The 18,858-nt window shown below is 32.8% G+C and overlaps 3 protein-coding genes across 3 annotated transcripts; 2 read left to right on the top strand and 1 right to left on the bottom strand.

Moving 5' to 3' along the window:
* Positions 1–1,150: 1,150 nt before the first annotated feature.
* Positions 1,151–4,001, top strand: LOC124543410. Its single transcript, XM_047121627.1, has 6 exons — positions 1,151–1,309; positions 1,828–1,951; positions 2,030–2,110; positions 2,190–2,314; positions 2,397–2,483; positions 2,591–4,001. The coding sequence occupies exons 1-6, from the start codon at positions 1,271–1,273 to the stop codon at positions 2,687–2,689; spliced, it is 555 nt and encodes a 184-aa protein (XP_046977583.1). The 5' UTR covers positions 1,151–1,270; the 3' UTR covers positions 2,690–4,001.
* Positions 4,002–8,656: 4,655 nt separating this feature from the next.
* LOC124543411 lies at positions 8,657–11,771 on the top strand. The gene is made up of 6 exons (XM_047121628.1): positions 8,657–8,780; positions 9,286–9,409; positions 9,501–9,581; positions 9,670–9,794; positions 9,879–9,965; positions 10,055–11,771. Exons 1-6 carry the CDS (start codon positions 8,742–8,744, stop codon positions 10,151–10,153), a joined length of 555 nt encoding a protein of 184 aa, XP_046977584.1. The 5' UTR covers positions 8,657–8,741; the 3' UTR covers positions 10,154–11,771.
* Positions 11,772–15,068: 3,297 nt separating this feature from the next.
* On the bottom strand, positions 15,069–17,626 carry LOC124543197. Its single transcript, XM_047121305.1, has 6 exons — positions 17,493–17,626; positions 16,904–17,027; positions 16,744–16,824; positions 16,541–16,665; positions 16,358–16,444; positions 15,069–16,270 (listed from the first exon to the last, which is right to left on the bottom strand). Exons 1-6 carry the CDS (start codon positions 17,529–17,531, stop codon positions 16,169–16,171), a joined length of 558 nt encoding a protein of 185 aa, XP_046977261.1. The 5' UTR covers positions 17,532–17,626; the 3' UTR covers positions 15,069–16,168.
* Between the last annotated feature and the right edge of the window lie 1,232 nt (positions 17,627–18,858).

Genomic DNA, 18,858 nt, shown 5'->3' with positions numbered 1-18,858 from the left:
TCCGGTTTGAAGGGTGAGTGAGCCAGTGTAACTACAGGCACAAGGGACGTAACATCTTAGTTCCCAAGGTTGGTGGCGCATTGACGATGTAAAGAATAGTTAATATTTCTTACGGCGTCATTGTCTATGGGTGATGGTGACCACTTACCATCAGGTGACCCATATGCTCGTCCGCCTACCTATACCATAAAAAAAACACACGACGTTTATCAAATCCTTCTGTCTCTATCAGATGCACAACGAGAGGCGAGACAAGATCATTTAATATCAGACACTCACTGACTCCTGGCTGCTACAGTATATTTAAGCTAGCCAAGTACTACTACTACTTGGCAATTAACAGTAATTATTTCACGCTTAAATATATTTATGTAACGAAACTAGTATGTTCGATTGAAGTGGTTCACTCAGTTCAGCCAGGTTGCGCAGGGAATAACGGTTACAGGTTAGTTCAGCACAAAGTTTTCGCAATTAATTAGTAGGCGACAGAGGGTTTTTTTTAAAATAAATTAAAAAAAACGTAAAATAATTTTTAATAGTATATTGAATATAAGACGAATCAATCCAATCCAATCAATCAGTCCATTTCCGTCCACTGTTGGACATGGTCCTCTTCAATTGCACGCCACCGAGATCGTTCTTGGGCTAATCGCATCCAGCTCCTGCCAGCCGTCTTGCGTAAGTATAAGACGAATATTTCCTTGGTTTTTTAATCATCGATATGCAGATATCAATAAATAAAAAGCTTATGAGCCAAACTATATTACAACTATGTGTTAAGTGCTTCTCAGTTACTACTGTCAAGTAAAGCCCTAATAAGGAGGTCGGTTACTATGTACATCTAGTATGTTACAAGTATGTACAAGTATGTTACAGAATGGTTATTTTGATGAGAAAAGCATTATCCTGCAAAATTAGTGACTGATTTCAAAGACTTAAGATAAGTTCTATCTAGACCCTTATTCGACCCGTGCGAAGCCAACGTAAAAAACTGTTACTTAAAAAATTGTATATATGTATATTAAAGTAAAGATATTTATATTTTTGTTTTATTATGTAAATGACTGCTTATTATGGCCGTACCTAAAAAGTCATATTAGTAGACGTAAGTGCAATTCCGACATGCGCAGTACATCGGAATCTAGCTGCTGCTGTGCCCGGGTAAAATCTAGGCATTGTAGCTCCTGCATTGGGACTCTGGTGACGTATATTCCACATTTATTGTGTCTGATTTTTAGATTCGTGGTATAAAAAGTTTGAAATCGTGAAAATGTTGTTATATTGTGATCAAGAGAACGGTTCTGGAAGCGTATGTACATGTTGTATTTACCTTTTTTTTACGTACATTGTGTTGAACTAAATAAATCGTATGTATGAAAAATAAAAAAAATTATTTTGGCGAATAACTTGACTGAAGTATATTTCATGAAATACATGTAAGGTTGTATTTAATGTATGCGAATGTTATATTTTTTTTTAACGTTAAATTATTTAAAGTGCTTGGCTAGTTCTTATTTTAGTTAAATTAATCATGCCCTCAAAACAAAGCTTGGATTAAAATATAAAAAAAAATAATTACGTTTATATAAAAAATAAGTTATTGATCTGCTTTCCTCGTTCGGGGCGGGGAGGGGTTACCAAAGGACACACAGACGTTTCTGCGCAGTTTCAAGATAAGGGAAGGGCTTATGCAGCTGCGCACTAATATAAATTTATTTTCGGCCATTTTTACAAAAATTCTAATTTTAATTCATTTTATGCTTGACCTACGTGTTGCTTGTATTATTGACCTATTAAGAATAATTTAATTTCATAACATTGTTCTAGAACCGCAAATCAATGAGAGACGAAAGTAAACAGGAGGTCAGCATGCAACCGGATTCGAGCAGCGAGTCGTCGTCTGAAGACGAATCGGCTCCACCAGCTGATACTTTGAGCAAATATTATTATGGTACTGTCATTTTCAACTGGCACATATTTATTTGAAAGATCATATTTATTTGAACATTTATTAAGTGTTTTTATATAGATAAAGCCATTGCGGAGTCACTAGCTGAGAACATGTATAATCTGTCCGTGGAGTCGGAGCAAGATGACGACGATGATGATCGTATGTACATAACGCAAAAATAATACTATATCAATTTATTCCCAAAAAATATTGTAATTAAATTAAATATCTTTTACAGTGAATCCTTCACCCTCTTCTCGGCCACCAAAACAGCCGTTTGTGTTTCAAAACTATTCTGAAGATGATTCTGAAGAATCGGACATTTATAATAAGATAAGCAAAATTGCGGGCGTGGAACATTTGGTATACTTTTTCGCTTATAATTTACGAGAATATTTACATTATAAATTGATATATTTTGATTACTCATAAAAAAAATCAACAGGTGGTGAACAGTCCTCTTTGGTACGCCCATGTAAGGCCACACTTGACGGACTTAGAACGAGAGGAATTGTGGAACAGAACTCCTTGGGTGAGGCTTTATCTCCTATTCATATTTAATTCAATAAAAGCGTATCATTATTGCAATGAGCGTGGAAACAATATGTTACAATAATTATATTTAATTGGTCTGTGCAGGCTGTTAAATTTTATTGGGATGATCCTGACGATGCAGATGCTGATGATGAAGGTGCTCCTCCGCTTTTTAAGGATCAGTACTATATCGCAGTTATTTAAAACTTTTTGCCAAATATTTTTTCTTAAGTATGTTGTATTTTCGTCTCAATAATCTTTATGTACCTTTGCAATGAGGGCAATGCGAAATTGGAGTGTTATATATGTTTAGATTTTACCTTCTAAGCAAAATAGTGTATGTTCTATTTAATATTATTTATCACGTTTATGAAACGTGTCAATGGTATTTGTCAAAATAACTTGAATGTTTAATGTATTAAAATATAAATGTTTTTTGGAATATGATGTCAATGAAACTTATCAGATAAATCTGATATTATCTATATATATAGAAAATTTATATAAGATATAAGTACTGGACGAGGAAACCCAGATAAACACAGTAATGATGGTAATAATATATGCGTAGACTTTTTGGTAAGCAAGAGATATCTCTGTGAATATATAAATAGAAGAAGTCTGATATTTACATTACATAGGAACATACAATAATGGAGAATTGAATTTTTTTTAATCAATTATTTTAAATTCGATATTGGAAATGATTGTATTCTTTTTTTAAACTTTAAAACAAAAGAGGTTCGTTTTTGAAAGTTGACAGTGCCAGCTGATTTTAAAATGAAGTATGAGGTTTCTTCTAGTGATATCTCAGAATATTAGTTTTCAGCTTATGATATCACTTTGATTTGCAAGCATTTTATTATGTTGGTGTAAATCATAGCCATGAAATTGTTTTATAGTAATAAGAAAAAGACAATATTGTCCCATGAATATGTGGATTCGAATTTGGAAGAATAAATATATATTTATCGATCATTATAAGTAAATTTGTATAATTAATATAAAAATATGATCTGAAATCATATAATAGTTTGTAAATATGTATAATTTATTTAAATTTCTCATATTATAATTAGGTATATATATAGCTATATAAAATCTTTATTTTTTTAATTTCATTTATAATAACAAATATCGTTTAGATATCTTCCGCCTAAAACGTTTTTATAACTCATTTTTAATATATAGTATAATATGTGTATCGCACAATGGAACTAATATATATGACCTTTAAAAATAGTATCAAACTTTGAGCACATGGCGCGCTACTTCTCAAATATTCCAGAAGATTTTCAGCTAAGCGGTTCCCTTTTGTCTTGTTACGTAAACGACATAAAATATTGAATGATTTTTGTGCAGCTTTGAAATAGACATACCGTGTTTATTTACTCCTCTCTTGAAAACCAAAAGAAAACCAAATTGATAATAAGTAGGTATAGAATATTGAAATGTATAACATTATAGTGATAAGGACATCAATATTGGATATCAAATAAAATTCAAATAAACTCTTGTTTTTATTTTATATTTACGTATATGTAACTAAATTAATACTTCTTAGTTGAAGCAAGTGCTAACAATTTTCAACAACATCAATCTGCCTAAGAAGCTATTACTACATAACCTGTATAGTACTTCATTCATATAATCTTTTGACTTGTGGTATACCTCCATTTCCGTACCGACAACGGTGGTGTTTTCTGCCTGGCTAGATTAATGGATCTCACCAAAGTGTATCACGACATTATCTCGGAGATAATGTACGCAGGAGACTTATGTTTGTGGCGGAACTCCAGAGGATGTGTAAAACTTATGAGGAGACTTGATGAATTTTTAATGAAAATGGTAATTATTCGCTTAAATTGGTAGACAATTTCATATGCCTGGGAAGCGCCATAAGATCAAGGTGCCTTCCTGATAAAGATGATGAAAGGATGTATAATGACAGAGTCGCGAAGCGCATCCCTTATTCAGAGTTGCAGAATGGCAAGCGCAAACAATGCGGCCAATTTCTGTGGTATAAAGATGCGCTTAGCTTTCAAATGAAGAGTTTTGAACTGGTACTATTACATTAAGATACACTGGCAGCCAACCAGCAACTTTAGGGCATGCCATGAGCACAAAAATGTTGCCTTTGTGAGGAGACTGAAAGGAATACTCTTGTGGTTATACATTATAATTATGTCAGCCATCATGGCTGAATAAAGTCGTGATAGACATCTTTTGTTAGCACTGGCGGCTTTCCCTCAGACGGCGGTAAGACTTTTTATCAAGGTGAGTCCTTTTGATACTGAAGAACAATGTACCGTCAGAACCTCTAGTTTTTATATAGCAGTGTCTCCGGTATCGTTTTAGGACGTCGTAAAATAATTAATAAAAAATAAGCAATATGTGACAAAGGTATTTTTAATTGTATTTTGTCTTAAGAACGCCTTTTATTTTTAAGATGTCGTCTCTACTTGTTAAAACATGTGAGTGAACTTAAGATCCGAGTGGAATCCATTATATTGTGCATAAAACCGTACTACTACCAATCAGATCGTAAACGAGTCAGTTCTGTCATCAAAAGGTGCATTCACGTTATCCTAGCAAGGTATGTACTTAGCCAAGTTATAGAAGACGACATATGGGCCGTTTTCTTAAAATTCATTAATAACATCATATACGATATTGCTCCGTATATAGCAGTAATTTTTAACGAAAGTTTGGGCACGGGCAAAATATAGTGAAACTTTTAAAAATGGAAACAGAAGCGATCCCAGTAATTACAGGTCTATTATAATAACAATACTCCCATCTTTAAGTAAAATTTTCGAAACAACTATTTCAAATCAATTTCTCATCCATTACGGTACAAATACTATTTTTCATAGTGAGCAATGTGAATCGGGGGTCTAAGGTGTTCGTACAATCTCTTGGAAGGAGCCACCTGACGAAGTTGACCACAGCAAGTGGAGAAGTCGTTTCTTCTAAGCCAGCAGTACTTTCGGAAGTAGAAGACTTCTACGGCCGGTTATACGCATCGCATGCATCTCGACCTGATCCCGAAAATGAGGATCCTAGAGCTACATTAACACGCCATTTCTCCGAAGACCTGCCTGAAGTCAGTATTGGCGAAATCGAGACTGCTCTTGGACAGCTTAAAAATGGAAAAGCCCCTGGAGAGGACGGCGTTACCACAGAGCTATTAAAAGCGGGAGGTAAACCGGTACTTAGGGAACTTCAGACGCTTTTTAACTCTGTCCTCTTCGAAGGGAGAACTCCGGAGGCGTGGAGTAGGAATGTGGTCGTCCTGTTCTTCAAAAAGGGAGACAAAACCCTGCTGAAGAACTATCGTCCCATATCCCTACTGAGCCACGTCTACAAGCTGTTTTCAAGAGTGATCACGAACCGTCTTGCGCGAAGATTCGACGAATTCCAACCCCCGGAGCAGGCCGGGTTTCGGACCGGATGCGGCACCATAGACCACATCCATACAGTGCGGCAGATTATACAGAAGTCCCATGCGTATAATCGGCCCCTGTGTCTTGCATTCGTGGACTATGAGAAGGCCTTTGACTCGGTTGAAATCTGGGCTGTTCTGGAGTCCCTGCAGCGTTGCCAAGTTGATTGGCGATACATCCAAGTGATGAGATGTCTCTACAAAGCTGCCACCATGTCCGTCCGAGTACAGAATCAGAAGTCCGAGAAAAAATCCCATACCATTGCATCGAGGAGTGAGACAAGGGGACGTTATTTCCCCCAAATTGTTCTCTAATGCAATGGAGGATATTTTCAAGACGCTGAACTGGAAAGGACGTGGCATTAACATCAATGGCGAATACATCTCTTACTTGAGATTCGCAGACGACATCGTCATCGTGGCAGAAACGCTGCAGGACCTACGACAAATGCTGAACGAGCTGGCTGATTCTTCTATGCGTATCGGCCTACGGATGAACTTGGATAAAACCAAGGTCATGTTCAATGAACATGTTCTACCGGAACCGACTACGATACACGGTACTGTCTTCGAAGTTGTTCAAAAATATGTCTACCTCGGGCAGACTCTGCGATTAGGTAGAAACAACCTTGAGGACGAGGTGAATAGAAGAATTCAGCTGGGTTAGGCAGCGTTTGGGAAGTTACGTCGAATCTTAACATCGTCGATCCCACAGTGCCTTAAGACGAAAGTCTTCAATCAGTGCGTCCTACCCGTCATGACATACGGAGCCGAAACGTGGACACTCTCGACAAGGCTGGTCCACCGGCTTAAAGTCGCTCAGCGTGCTATGGAAAGGGCTATGCTCGGCGTTTCTTTGAGGGATCGCATCAGAAATGAGGTGATCCGCCAAAGAACCATAGTCATCAACATAGCCCACTGGATTAGTAAGCTGAAGTGGCAGTGGGCTGGTCATATTTGTCGTAGAACCGACAACCGTTGGGGAAAACGTGTTCTAGAGTGGAGACCGCGTCTCGGCAAACGCATACGCATACGTGACGATATACGCAAGGGGGCAGGCAGGAGCTGGATGCGAGTAGCCGGAGAAAGACCACAGTGGCGTGCACTGGGAGAGGCCTATGTCCAGCAGTGGACAAAAATAGGCTGATGATGATGATGATGATGATGAGCAATGTGGTGTGACAAGAGGTCGATCGACAACTGATGCGGGAATTGCGCATCTCAAACAAAAAAAAATTGGGAAAAATCGCAGAATACTGTTGGAGTATTCTGTGATTTATGTGAAGCATTTGATTGTGTAGAACACGCGGTGTTAAAGGTAAGGCTCTTGATCTCAATGATTCATACTTAAGTCAAAGAATCCAGCTAGTTTCCATTAATGGCATAAAGTCTTCTGAATCTACGTTAAAAATGGGTGTTCCATAAGATTCATTTTTGGGTCTCTTTCTATTTCTAGTATGTGTAAATGCTTTTCCTTTCTATGTTAAAAGCATTTGTGATATAGTATTGTTTGCTGACGATACTTCACTGATTTTTAAGGTCGACAGGAGGATAACTGACTGTGACGATGTGAACGGTGCATTATTACCGATACACGATTCATTTAAAGTAAATTATTCCGTTCTGAATGTTCAAAAAAACAAAATGTGTAGTTTTTACCCTACCCAATGTTAGAAGGCACAATTATAATATATCTTTTAACGGTGGCCGTCTTGATGTAGCCGATACTACGGTGTTCTTGGGAATAAAATTGGATTCCAGATTTCAGTTGAGTCCCCATTTATCTTCCCTAACAGGAAGACTCAGCTCCGCAGCATACGCGGTTAGAAAACTTAGACTACTAACTAATTTTGATACCGCTCGTTTAGTTTATTTTGGTTATTTTCACAGTATTATGTCATATGGCATATTACTTTGGGGTAACGCTGCAGACATCGAATCTGTCTTTGTTTTACAAAAGAGAGCAATTTGGTTTATTTATAATCTTTTACCTAGAGACTCTCTTCGGGATGTATTTAAGCAAGTAGGAATACTCACTTTTGCGTCGCAATATATTTACAACAATATTATGTATATTCACAGTAACATTGATCACTTTGATAAAATCACTGATAAACATTGTATATCCACTAGACGTAAGGATAAGCTTATAACGCTTTTCTGTTGACTTCCAGGAAGGATACATTACATACATATATAATTGTATTTAATTAATATGACTCTATTTTTTGCGGACAGATAAAATTAAAAGTCGATAAAATGGTCATGCTAGTATTGGACAAGTAATTAAAAAGTTTATTTTTATTATGTGAATATTTTGTACATAATATTTATTATGAAAAAAATATAATCTACGTTCATACTACTAATGACAAAACACATTAAGGCTAAGTTTGAAATCCAAGACCCTATTTTGTTTTAGTTTTTTTTTTGTTTTATTAATGATAGGGTATCGTACAGCCTAGTCTAATTTTTCTTATCTTCCAAATCAATAACAGATGTTAGCTAAAAATAAGTAAGTAAAAGGCCACTACTTAGAAAATAAATTGTTAATTAAATATATCAGTTTCCTTCTCCATTATTTGTCTGCTAAAAACTATTGTATTGTATTATATTCATTTATGATGGATAGTCCATCGAATCAATTTTTCATGTAAATATACGTGGGTGCAATTCGGACATGCGCAAACTTATTGGAAGGTAAAGTCCAGGCATTGTAGCTCCTGCATTGGGGCTGTGTTGACGTGTAATATACATTGATTGTGTGTGACTTTGTAGATTGATGTTATAAAGAAGTTCTAATTCGTGAAAATGTTACTATATTGTGATCTTGAGACTGGCCCGGAAACCGTAAGAATATTTATTTCTTTAATGCAAATATTATATTTATATATACATTATACAATAATAATATATATATATAATAGATAAGTGTTAAATGTTGCGAATAGCTTGGCGCTAGCGTATTTCGTATATTTATCGTTTCATGACTTTTATGTGAATTCTAACATTTTTATGACAAATCATGGAAATGAGCAATGTTTCTTTTTTAATGGATTGTTTTTTCATAAACATGTAAATCAGTTGCTTATGTACTTAAAGCAATATTATTAATAGAAGATATCGATTTTGTCCCTCCTTTCCTATGAGGGGGGGTGGAGATAGGACAACAAAGGACGCGTGGAATTTTCCACCCAGTTATGTGATAAGGGAAGGGGGAAAGCTTGCAGCTGCGCATTAATATTGAAATATTTATTGTTCTGAATTGATTGATTTCACGCTTTATATATATTGAATGTTAGATACTTAACAGATTTTGAGTTAAGAAAATAAATTGTGATAAATTTTGTTGTAGAACCGCAAAACGATGAGTGACGAAAGTAAACAGGAGGTCAGCATGCAACCAGATTCGAGCAGCGATTCGTCGTCTGAGGACGAATCGGCTCCACCAGCTGACACTCTGAGCAAATATTATTATGGTAATGTCATTTTCAACTTGCACATTTTTAGTTGAAACATCAGTTGAAAGACTATATTTAATTGAGCATTTACTAGATGTTTTTTATACAGATAAAGCCATTGCGGATTCACTAGCGGAGAACATGTATAATCTGTCCGTGGAGTCGGAGCAAGATGACGACGATGATGATCGTATGTACATAACGCAAAAAATAATACTATATGATTTAGGAATAAAAATTCCTAACAATGTTGTAATTAAATTAAATATCTTCAACAGTGATCCCATCACCCTCATCTCGGCCACCAAGACAGCCGTTTCTGCTAGATGACTATTCAGAAGATGATTCCGATGAATCTGATATCGATCATAAGATAAGCAAAATAGCGGGCTTGGAACATTTGGTACGGATTTTCATATATCGAAGTTATTTCTAAAACTAATCATTTTTGACATATTTCTATAATAAATATTAAAAAAAATTGCAGGTCGTGAACAGTCCTCTTTGGTACGCGCATGTAAGGCCACACTTGACAGTACAGGAACGAGTGAAGTTGTGGAACAGAACTCCTTGGGTATGGTTTTAATTACTATCTAAATTTAATTTGTTGATATGAATTGGCTTCTATAAAAAATGTTATTAACTCGTGGTTTGTTCGCGCAGAAAGAAAAATTTTATTGGGATGACTCCGACGACGCTGATGCTGATGATGAAGCTGCTCCTCCGCTGTTTAAGGATCAGTTCTATATCGCAGTTATTTAAAATTTCATTGATGATAATCATGATTTATGTAAAATCATATTATTAAGTAATTAAGTTTAAACATGTTTTATAAACCCTTTCAAATATATAAAGCTTGCTAATAGGGCGTTGCGAAATTGGAGTGTCATAATATATGTTATAGATTTTACCTTCTAAGCAAAATAGTATATGTTTTGTTTCATATTATATAGCACGTTTATAAAACGTGTTAACGGTATTTGTCGGAATAACTATAATGTTCAATGTATGGAAAATATTTAAAATTATAAATGTGTACTGGAATATAAAACCAGATAAAGATGATAATGATGGTCATAATATGAGTAGAATTTTTGGTGAGGGATATCTCTGTAAATATATAAATAGAAGAAGTCTTATATTTACATTGAAATCGTCGGCAAATCTACAATAATGATGATTCATTCATTTTATTTATTATCAAGAATATTAGAATATTATATAGTCGAAATTAAAGGAAAAATAATACAGATGTAGGTATTTATTTTTTTGAAAAAAAAAATATTGAAAATCACTAAGATTCGTTATTGATATTCACTTGGTGGCAGGGCCTTGTGCAAGCCCGTCTGGATAGGTACCACCCACTCATCAGTTATTCTACCGTCAAATAACAATACTCAGTATTGTTGTTTTCCGGTTTAAAGGATGAGTGAACCAGTGTAACTAACTAACAAGGCACAAAGGACATAACATCTTAGTTCCCAAGGTTGGTGGCACATTGACGATGTAAGGAATATTTAATATTTCTTACAGTGTCATTGTCTATGGGTAATGGTGACCACTTACCATCAATCAGGTGGCTCAAATGCTCGTCCGCAAATACAGTGCTAGTTGATTTTACAATGAAGTATGAGGTTTCTTCTAGAGATATCTCAATATGAGTTATTAGCTTATCATTTTGATTTGCAAGCAATTTATTAAGTTCAGGTCGAGTCGTGTTGATTATTTTAATAGGAACATATATGTTACATATATATATATATATATATATATATATAGTGGTATAAAATGTATTCGGCTATAATGTCAAACATATAACGAGTAACATAAGTAAATTATATATTTATCGCCAAAATATAAGGGTGATCCGAAATGATAATATCAAAGTAGTCTGTAAATAAGAATTCCATATATATAATAATAAGAAATAAAATATAATTATATAATTCCACTATGTATATAAAAAAATATATATGGAAAAAAAAACCCGTTGTGTAATTAGCATCTAAGTTTAAAATGATGTTTGTTTTTTTTTAATTATTATAAACAGTTTAGATATCTTCCGCCTAAAACCTTTTCTTTCATTCTTAATTATATTATATGGTATGTTTATCGCACAATGGGACGAATATATATGATTTTTTTATCGTATTTTGAAGCATTCCAGTCTAAAGTATCTAATGGTGACGTTAATAAATTTCTCTCTTTAATAAATGTACGTCAAATGTTTCATGTGTAGCTTAGAAATTGACATAACATGTTTATTAACATCTCTAGTGAAATCACAAATATAATCCGATCAATATTAAGTAGATTTAAAACATTGAAATGTATAACATTAATGATAAAATAACGTCAAAGGATTTCTAATAAAAATAAAGTAAACCCCTTTTTTGTTTATTTCATTTATATTAAAAAAACTACTTTTTTACTGTTAGTATCAATCCCCTTTAAATTTCCTTTAAATATAAAATTACCGTTCATTCTTCTTCTAAATAAATTTAATAAAAATCGTTACTATGACGAGAGTTCCACAGAAAGAAATTGCCAATTTATCCAGTACTCGTGAGTAGCGATAAAAAAACAGAAGTTATTTGTTCGAAGTCTTACACAAGCTATTTCTTTTACAAGTATACAATTTTTAAGGTAGCATGTTTTATTTTACTATTTTATGATGTTGTCCAATATTTATTTATATATATAGCAGTCATCCAAGAACATTACAGTAACAATTTATATAAATTTTTAGAAGCATATTTTCAAAAGAAGGAGGCTCATAAATTTTTGGAACTATAGCAGTTTTTAGCTGTCTTTTTTGTAATTAAAATTGGAGTACCTTTTTCGTGATGTGATTCCTGTTAGTATTTTGTATGATCCAGAATCAACCCTGGATGTTGACAAGCACTCACATCAAGGCGAACGGCCTGAGCCAAGCCAGTCTGAATCATCCAACCAAAGACCACAGAATTCTAATGACCGACTAAGAAAACGGCCGGTAACAATTACAGTGAATGAATCAGATAGTGAGATAGACACCACTATAGAATCGAATAGTTCTGCGGATCCTACATACGTTCCAATAAGTTCAACATTGGATGAGATTACATCAAATTTATCAGAATATAAAGATCTCGATGAGGCTGAAAGGTCTGTTCTGGTAGTTAAAATTTTGTGCAATGAAGATAATGAACCAGAAACAGTTCAGGAAGCTTTGGCAGGAAACGAAGCAGCTGAGTGTACTAAAGCTATGTCAGATGAGTATAAATCATTAAACTATAATTTCAAAGGATACTTCTTATTTTTACTTTATTTGAATCACCATATACATCACAAGTCATACAAATTTATTCATCATGCCTTGATTCTAAATTTAAAGTAAGAATTTTCTTTTCTTTTTTTTAATGGTTTTAGCCGTAGGTTTTTAATCTCATTTATTTTTACGATTTTCCATAATTGTTTGACCTTAATCAGCTTTCAAAACATAAGGTAAGTAGGTATTTGGTATAGTAGTAAGGTAAGGTATGGATATACAACCAACCAGCTGTGGCATCAAAACAAATAGCTGGCGCTTCCGTAGCTTCCTGTCACACACATTCGGATCTTTTCACGAAATGTTTAATAGATTGCAGAAATATGTTGCTAATCAATACCAAAAAACATGTATATTAGTAAACAGGAACTTTTTTTAAAGATATCAGCTACATTTATTAGTCCATAATTTACAAGTTCATTGAAAATAATACGTCTAAGGAAAATGAGGAGTTAAAATATAATAAAATGTAATAAGTACTTATTTTGTAAAATCGATATGAAATAATTTTATTAATGATAATATAATCACTATATATAGTATATAAGAGAAAAATACCAACCACCCAGCAATATTTGTAATAAAATTTTAACAAAAAGAAAAACCGACTTCAAACAAAACACAATTTTAAAACAAATGAATATGCACGAAAAAGTAATAAAAATAATTGCATATTCAACATATTTTTTAGAGTCTTCCTAAGTTAAATGAAATGAAAAATATTAGACTACTTAAAAGTCGATTAACGATTATATCATGTAGTTATAGTTATTGGTATATTTGGAGCCGGTGTCAGCCACGGTGCCCTTGCCCCAACAATCAAAAGAAAGAAGCGATACGAGCCCCTTGATTGATCCAGTATTTGTACGAAATGTTTAATAGATTGCAGAAATATGTTGCTAATCAATACCAAAAAACATGTATATTAGTAAACAGGAACTTTTTTTAAAGATATCAGCTACATTTATTAGTCCATAATTTACAAGTTCATTGAAAATAATACGTCTAAGGAAAATGAGGAGTTAAAATATAATAAAATGTAATAAGTACTTATTTTGTAAAATCGATATGAAATAATTTTATTAATGATAATATAATCACTATATATAGTATATAAGAGAAAAATACCAACCACCCAGCAATATTTGTAATAAAATTTTAACAAAAAGAAAAACCGACTTCAAACAAAACACAATTTTAAAACAAATGAATATGCACGAAAAAGTAATAAAAATAATTGCATATTCAACATATTTTTTAGAGTCTTCCTAAGTTAAATGAAATGAAAAATATTAGACTACTTAAAAGTCGATTAACGATTATATCATGTAGTTATAGTTATTGGTATATTTGGAGCCGGTGTCAGCCACGGTGCCCTTGCCCCAACAATCAAAAGAAAGAAGCGATACGAGCCCCTTGATTGATCCAGTATATTATTGTGTAAAAGGTAATTTGTAAAAAACATATTTGTCAAAGTATTCTCGTATTGTTTTTTGATAGATATACTGTAGGGTTTTATTGGCTTAAAAAATTATCAAAATCGGTCCACCCAGTGAAAAGTTATGAGGTAACAAACATAAAAAAAAAAAAAAAAAAAAAAAAAAAAAAAAAAAAATACAGACGAATTGATAACCTCCTCCTTTTGGAAGTCGGTTGAAAAGCTTAAAAATATTTTATAATAAAATCATCATCATTAATACTGGAATTATTAAGGATTTTCAAGATGAAGCTATCATTCAAGTAATATGTTTCAATTATTTTTCATGATGGGTTATGTTACATATCGTTTGTACTTGGCACATACATACTTCTAAGCCCTGAAACACATACTTGCAGATTTTTTAGTAGCCAAAATGGACTTAAATTTAAAATTAACATTTGTAAGAACTTTAATAGGTAATTTAGTTCAGAATATTACTACTAAGGAGTAGTAGAACGAGAGGTTTAGAAAGATTGTAACTTGACTTAACTGTGATGTGTAGGGCATCTAGAGAAACAGAAGAGATTATAACTACCAGAACCGCTAAGACAAATCAACCTTCATGCAACAAAGATGACGAAATGTGTCACGTGGAATGAAACTGATTCAAAAGAAAGAATGTTTTTTTATCTGATAGGAAACCTATTAAAATTGGTAATTAAAATTCTCGGTACATTCTGGCTTGAGGAGATATCTAACGAACTACTGTATGTTTTTTCACAAACGGGGTGCTTAGGTCAATTTTTTTAAGATACATTAAAAAAAAAACTAAAAAGTGCTTTTAGCTAACATTGAATCAAATGGGATACGTAAAACTCAGGTATGGTTATTTTTATTCTTCATTCGAATTCATGTCACATGAAATAAACAACAAGAATTTATTTAATTTTTATTAGAAGTCCAATATAATTGATGTCCTTACAACATTAATGAAATACATTTCAGTATTCTAACTACTTTATAATACATAGTTTGATTAGTTTAAATTCTACGAGAGTCTACAGTAAATAAACATGCTTTGACTATTTCTAAACTACACATAAAACAGATGAGATACCAAATCTCTAATGTTGCCATTTAGTTGATGTTCTTTAGAGGAATCTTTGACAAGTAGTACATCATGTTTAAAATATTGAATATTCCTATTATATGTCATATACATATATTCGTTTCATTGTGCGATACACATATTATATAATATAGAAAAGAGTAAGAGATAGAAATGTTTTAGGCGGAAGATATCTAAACGATATTTGTTTTTGTTAAAATTAAAAGGTAACATAGTTGTATAGTTATAGTTCATTTCTTATGATTATATATATTTCTTATTTACACACCATCATCGTAAAATTTCATATTAATTATATATTAATTAATTTATGATGCTCATGCTAGCGTATAAACGCTACAGTGGAAATATTTGATCTTCCCGATTTAAATTTCCTATATTCTTGAGAGCATACAATATCTTTCTTATTTCTATAAAACAATTTCATGACATCGATTTACTAAAACATAATAAAATGCTTCCAAACCAAAATGATCAGCTGATGCTATTAATATTTAACTACGAGGTTCATTGATTTCAACATTTTCTTTTTCTTAAATACATCAATATTGTTATTTATTTAATTTCTAATATAATAAATAAAATTAAGGTTTAACTCTTCCTTTTTTTTAGTGCCACTGATGATCTTTATGTCAAGATCAGACCACATCTATTATTATATATCCACATAGACATATCTTTCTCACAAAAAACTCATATATTATTTCCATCTTTACACATTGTTATATATATACGTTTCATATATGAAAATTGAAAATATGATAATATGTTTGTATGATACATTTCATACTCGTGATATAATCTTAAGAAGATTTTGAAATTCCAATTTCGCATCGCCCTACTTACAACCTTGAAAGGGCTTATAAAAATCCAAAACAATTAGTTATCCATTGACCAAAAATAACTTATAACATTTTTTTAAATAAGTGCGATGTAGAACTGGTCGTTAAACAGTGGCGGAGCAGCTTCGACGTAATCAGCATCGGTGTCGTCGGAGTCATCCCAATAAAATTTTTCTTTCTGCAAACACAAACCATGGGTCAGTCACATATTTACCGATGCCAATTCATTTTACCAAATTCATTTTATATAGTATTTAAACCTTACCCAAGGAGTTCTGTTCCACAACTTCTCTCGTTCTGGTACAGTCAAGTGTGGCTTTACATGCGCGTACCAAAGAGGACTATTCACCACCTGTTGAGTTTTTCAAATTAGTATTCAATTTATTCAATTTATTCAAATTATTCAAATTATAAATAGCCTCGTTAAATTACAAATGAAATACTATACCAAATGTTCCAAGCCCGTAATCTTGCTTATCTTATGATCGATATCAGATTCGTCAGAATCGTCCTCTGCGTAGTTATCAAATACAAACGGCTGCGGTGGTGGACGAGAAGACGGCGAAGGGTTCACTGTAAAAGTAATTTCATTTAGATATATAATCATTTGGATATATGAATATGGTAATAATTTTTGCGTTATGTACATACGATCATCATCGTCGTCATCTTGCTCCGACTCCACGGACAGATTATACATGTTCTCAGCTAGTGACTCCGCAATGGCTTTATCTATATAAAAAACATTTAAAAAATGTTCAAATAAATATGATCTTTCAAATAAAAATGTGCTAGTTGAAAATGACAGTACCATAATAATATTTGCTCAGAGTGTCAGCTGGTGGAGACGATTCGTCTTCAGAGGCCGACTCGCTGCTCGAATCCGGTTGCATGCTGACCTCCTGTTTACTTTCGTCACCCATTGATTTGTTGTGCTATAATAAAATTTACCCCTTTTTACTTCCTGACCTGCTTCCTTAAGTTACAGTTAACGTAGGTCAAGTATAAAATCAATCAATGGGAATAGTAAGAGCAGAAAATATTTTAAGCTAAGTGCGCAGCTGCAAGCTTCCCCTCCCCTTATCTCAAACTGCGCGGACACGCCTCTCTTGAGGTAAGGAAAGGTGGGACGAGATCAATAACATATCTAAAAAAAATCTAGCTCAGCTATCTTAACAGCCAATTTTTTGAAATGAGCAAATAATAAAAACGTATAAAAAATTCGCAGCAATGATATGCAACATATATCTATCTACCTTATGAAATAGGCAAGCATCAAGTTATTCGCGATGTTTTATATTTTTTAATGTTTTAATATAGTATATTAATTATCATAATAAAATTTAATCTAGACATTTATGATATATATATGTACATGTATAAAAATAGTAAATACATACGGTTCCCGAGCCGGTCTCTGGGTCACAGTACAATAACATTTTCACGAGTTAGAACTTCTTTATACCTTGAACTTAAAATCAAACAGACACAATAATTGTGAAATATACGTCATTAAAGTCCCAATGCAGGAGCTACAATGCCTAGATTTTACCCGGGCCCAGCAGATAGCTAGATTCCGATAAGTGCGCATGTCTGGATTGCACTTACCTATGTACGTTTTGTTTATATTAAAAAAATATACTAAAAATTTATAAAAAAAATATATGATATTGATAAAAAATATTTAAATTAGATGAATCTAAACAAATAAATAAACTTCGTGTGTCTATTTCATCGAAATAATATATAATTAGTATAACTTATAAAAAAATACTAATTATATATTATTATATAATTCATACTATACACAGAATAAAAAAAAATCTTTTACTATCTTGGCGTCTGTCTGTCTGTTTGTTCCGGGTAATAGCCGAAAAGGTTTACAAAATAGTCTTTGTTATTTTTAGATCATTAGCATACAAGTAGGCTCTAACGTGTTGAAATATTAAGGGCAACTCGTTTATAAATATATTAAAAAATCTTGGACCCAGATTTGATCCCTGTGGTACTCCTGAATGTGCAATGTATGGAACTGACTGATATCCATCAATAACTACTGTAGATGAGCGTGCGTTAATATAAGAGGTGCACCACTCTAGTAAGGTGTCCTTTAAGTAGTCTAATGTTTTTCATTTCATTTTACTTAGGAGGACTCTAAAAAATATTTTGAATACGCAATTATTTTAATTACTTTTTAGTGCATATTAATTTGTTTTAAAATATTGTTTTGTTTGAAGTCGGTTTTTCTTTTTGTTGAAATTTTTATTTATTTTTTGATTTTAAGTGAAGCTGATGTAGACTTACTATTTTTTCCTAATATGGATAGATTTTTTTTTATTCATTATTTAAGTAAGGGACTTTTATTTATAAAAAATATGTCAGTCCCATTGTTCTCTTACAACTTGTCTTATCAACACAATGTAAATACAACTTATATATAAAATTACATGTCTGTTGATTAAATTAATCTTAAATGATCTTTTAGAGAGGCTGCATGTGTGCCAGAACTATATCATAAATATATTTAGCCGATAATGTCGTTGGTTCTGCTAGGATACTTTGGAAAACACCGATATCTAAAAGATTTATATTTAATTTAGAGATTGTTGCAGCTCTCTCTTTTCTGTTTTTGGAACATTCTGTTAAGATGTGATATAAGTCTTCCTTTTTGTTGCAAGATTCACAAGTGGGTGATTCTACTTTTCTCATCAAATAAGCAAATTTCTTTGATGGAATATGTCCAGTACGGCATCTCAGTCCTATCAT

Source organism: Vanessa cardui, chromosome Z (genome assembly GCF_905220365.1).
Source record: "Vanessa cardui chromosome Z, ilVanCard2.1, whole genome shotgun sequence".
NCBI lineage: Eukaryota > Metazoa > Arthropoda > Insecta > Lepidoptera > Nymphalidae > Vanessa > Vanessa cardui.
The sequence above is the reverse complement of the archived record's forward strand: the minus strand, read 5'-3'. Positions and strand labels throughout refer to the sequence as shown.

Coding starts and splice junctions, on each gene's coding strand:
- LOC124543410 (XM_047121627.1), top strand. CDS start 1,271: ATGTTGTTATATTGTGATCAAGAGAACGGTTCTGGAAGC. Junction 2,315..2,396: donor TTGCGGGCGTGGAACATTTG/GTATACTTTTTC, acceptor AAAAATCAACAG/GTGGTGAACAGTCCTCTTTG. Junction 2,484..2,590: donor TGTGGAACAGAACTCCTTGG/GTGAGGCTTTAT, acceptor TGGTCTGTGCAG/GCTGTTAAATTTTATTGGGA.
- LOC124543411 (XM_047121628.1), top strand. CDS start 8,742: ATGTTACTATATTGTGATCTTGAGACTGGCCCGGAAACC. Junction 9,410..9,500: donor TCTGAGCAAATATTATTATG/GTAATGTCATTT, acceptor TTTTTTATACAG/ATAAAGCCATTGCGGATTCA. Junction 9,582..9,669: donor AGATGACGACGATGATGATC/GTATGTACATAA, acceptor TATCTTCAACAG/TGATCCCATCACCCTCATCT.
- LOC124543197 (XM_047121305.1), bottom strand. CDS start 17,531: ATGTTATTGTACTGTGACCCAGAGACCGGCTCGGGAACC. Junction 17,028..17,492: donor CAGAGACCGGCTCGGGAACC/GTATGTATTTAC, acceptor ATTTTATTATAG/CACAACAAATCAATGGGTGA. Junction 16,445..16,540: donor TTACGGGCTTGGAACATTTG/GTATAGTATTTC, acceptor AAAACTCAACAG/GTGGTGAATAGTCCTCTTTG.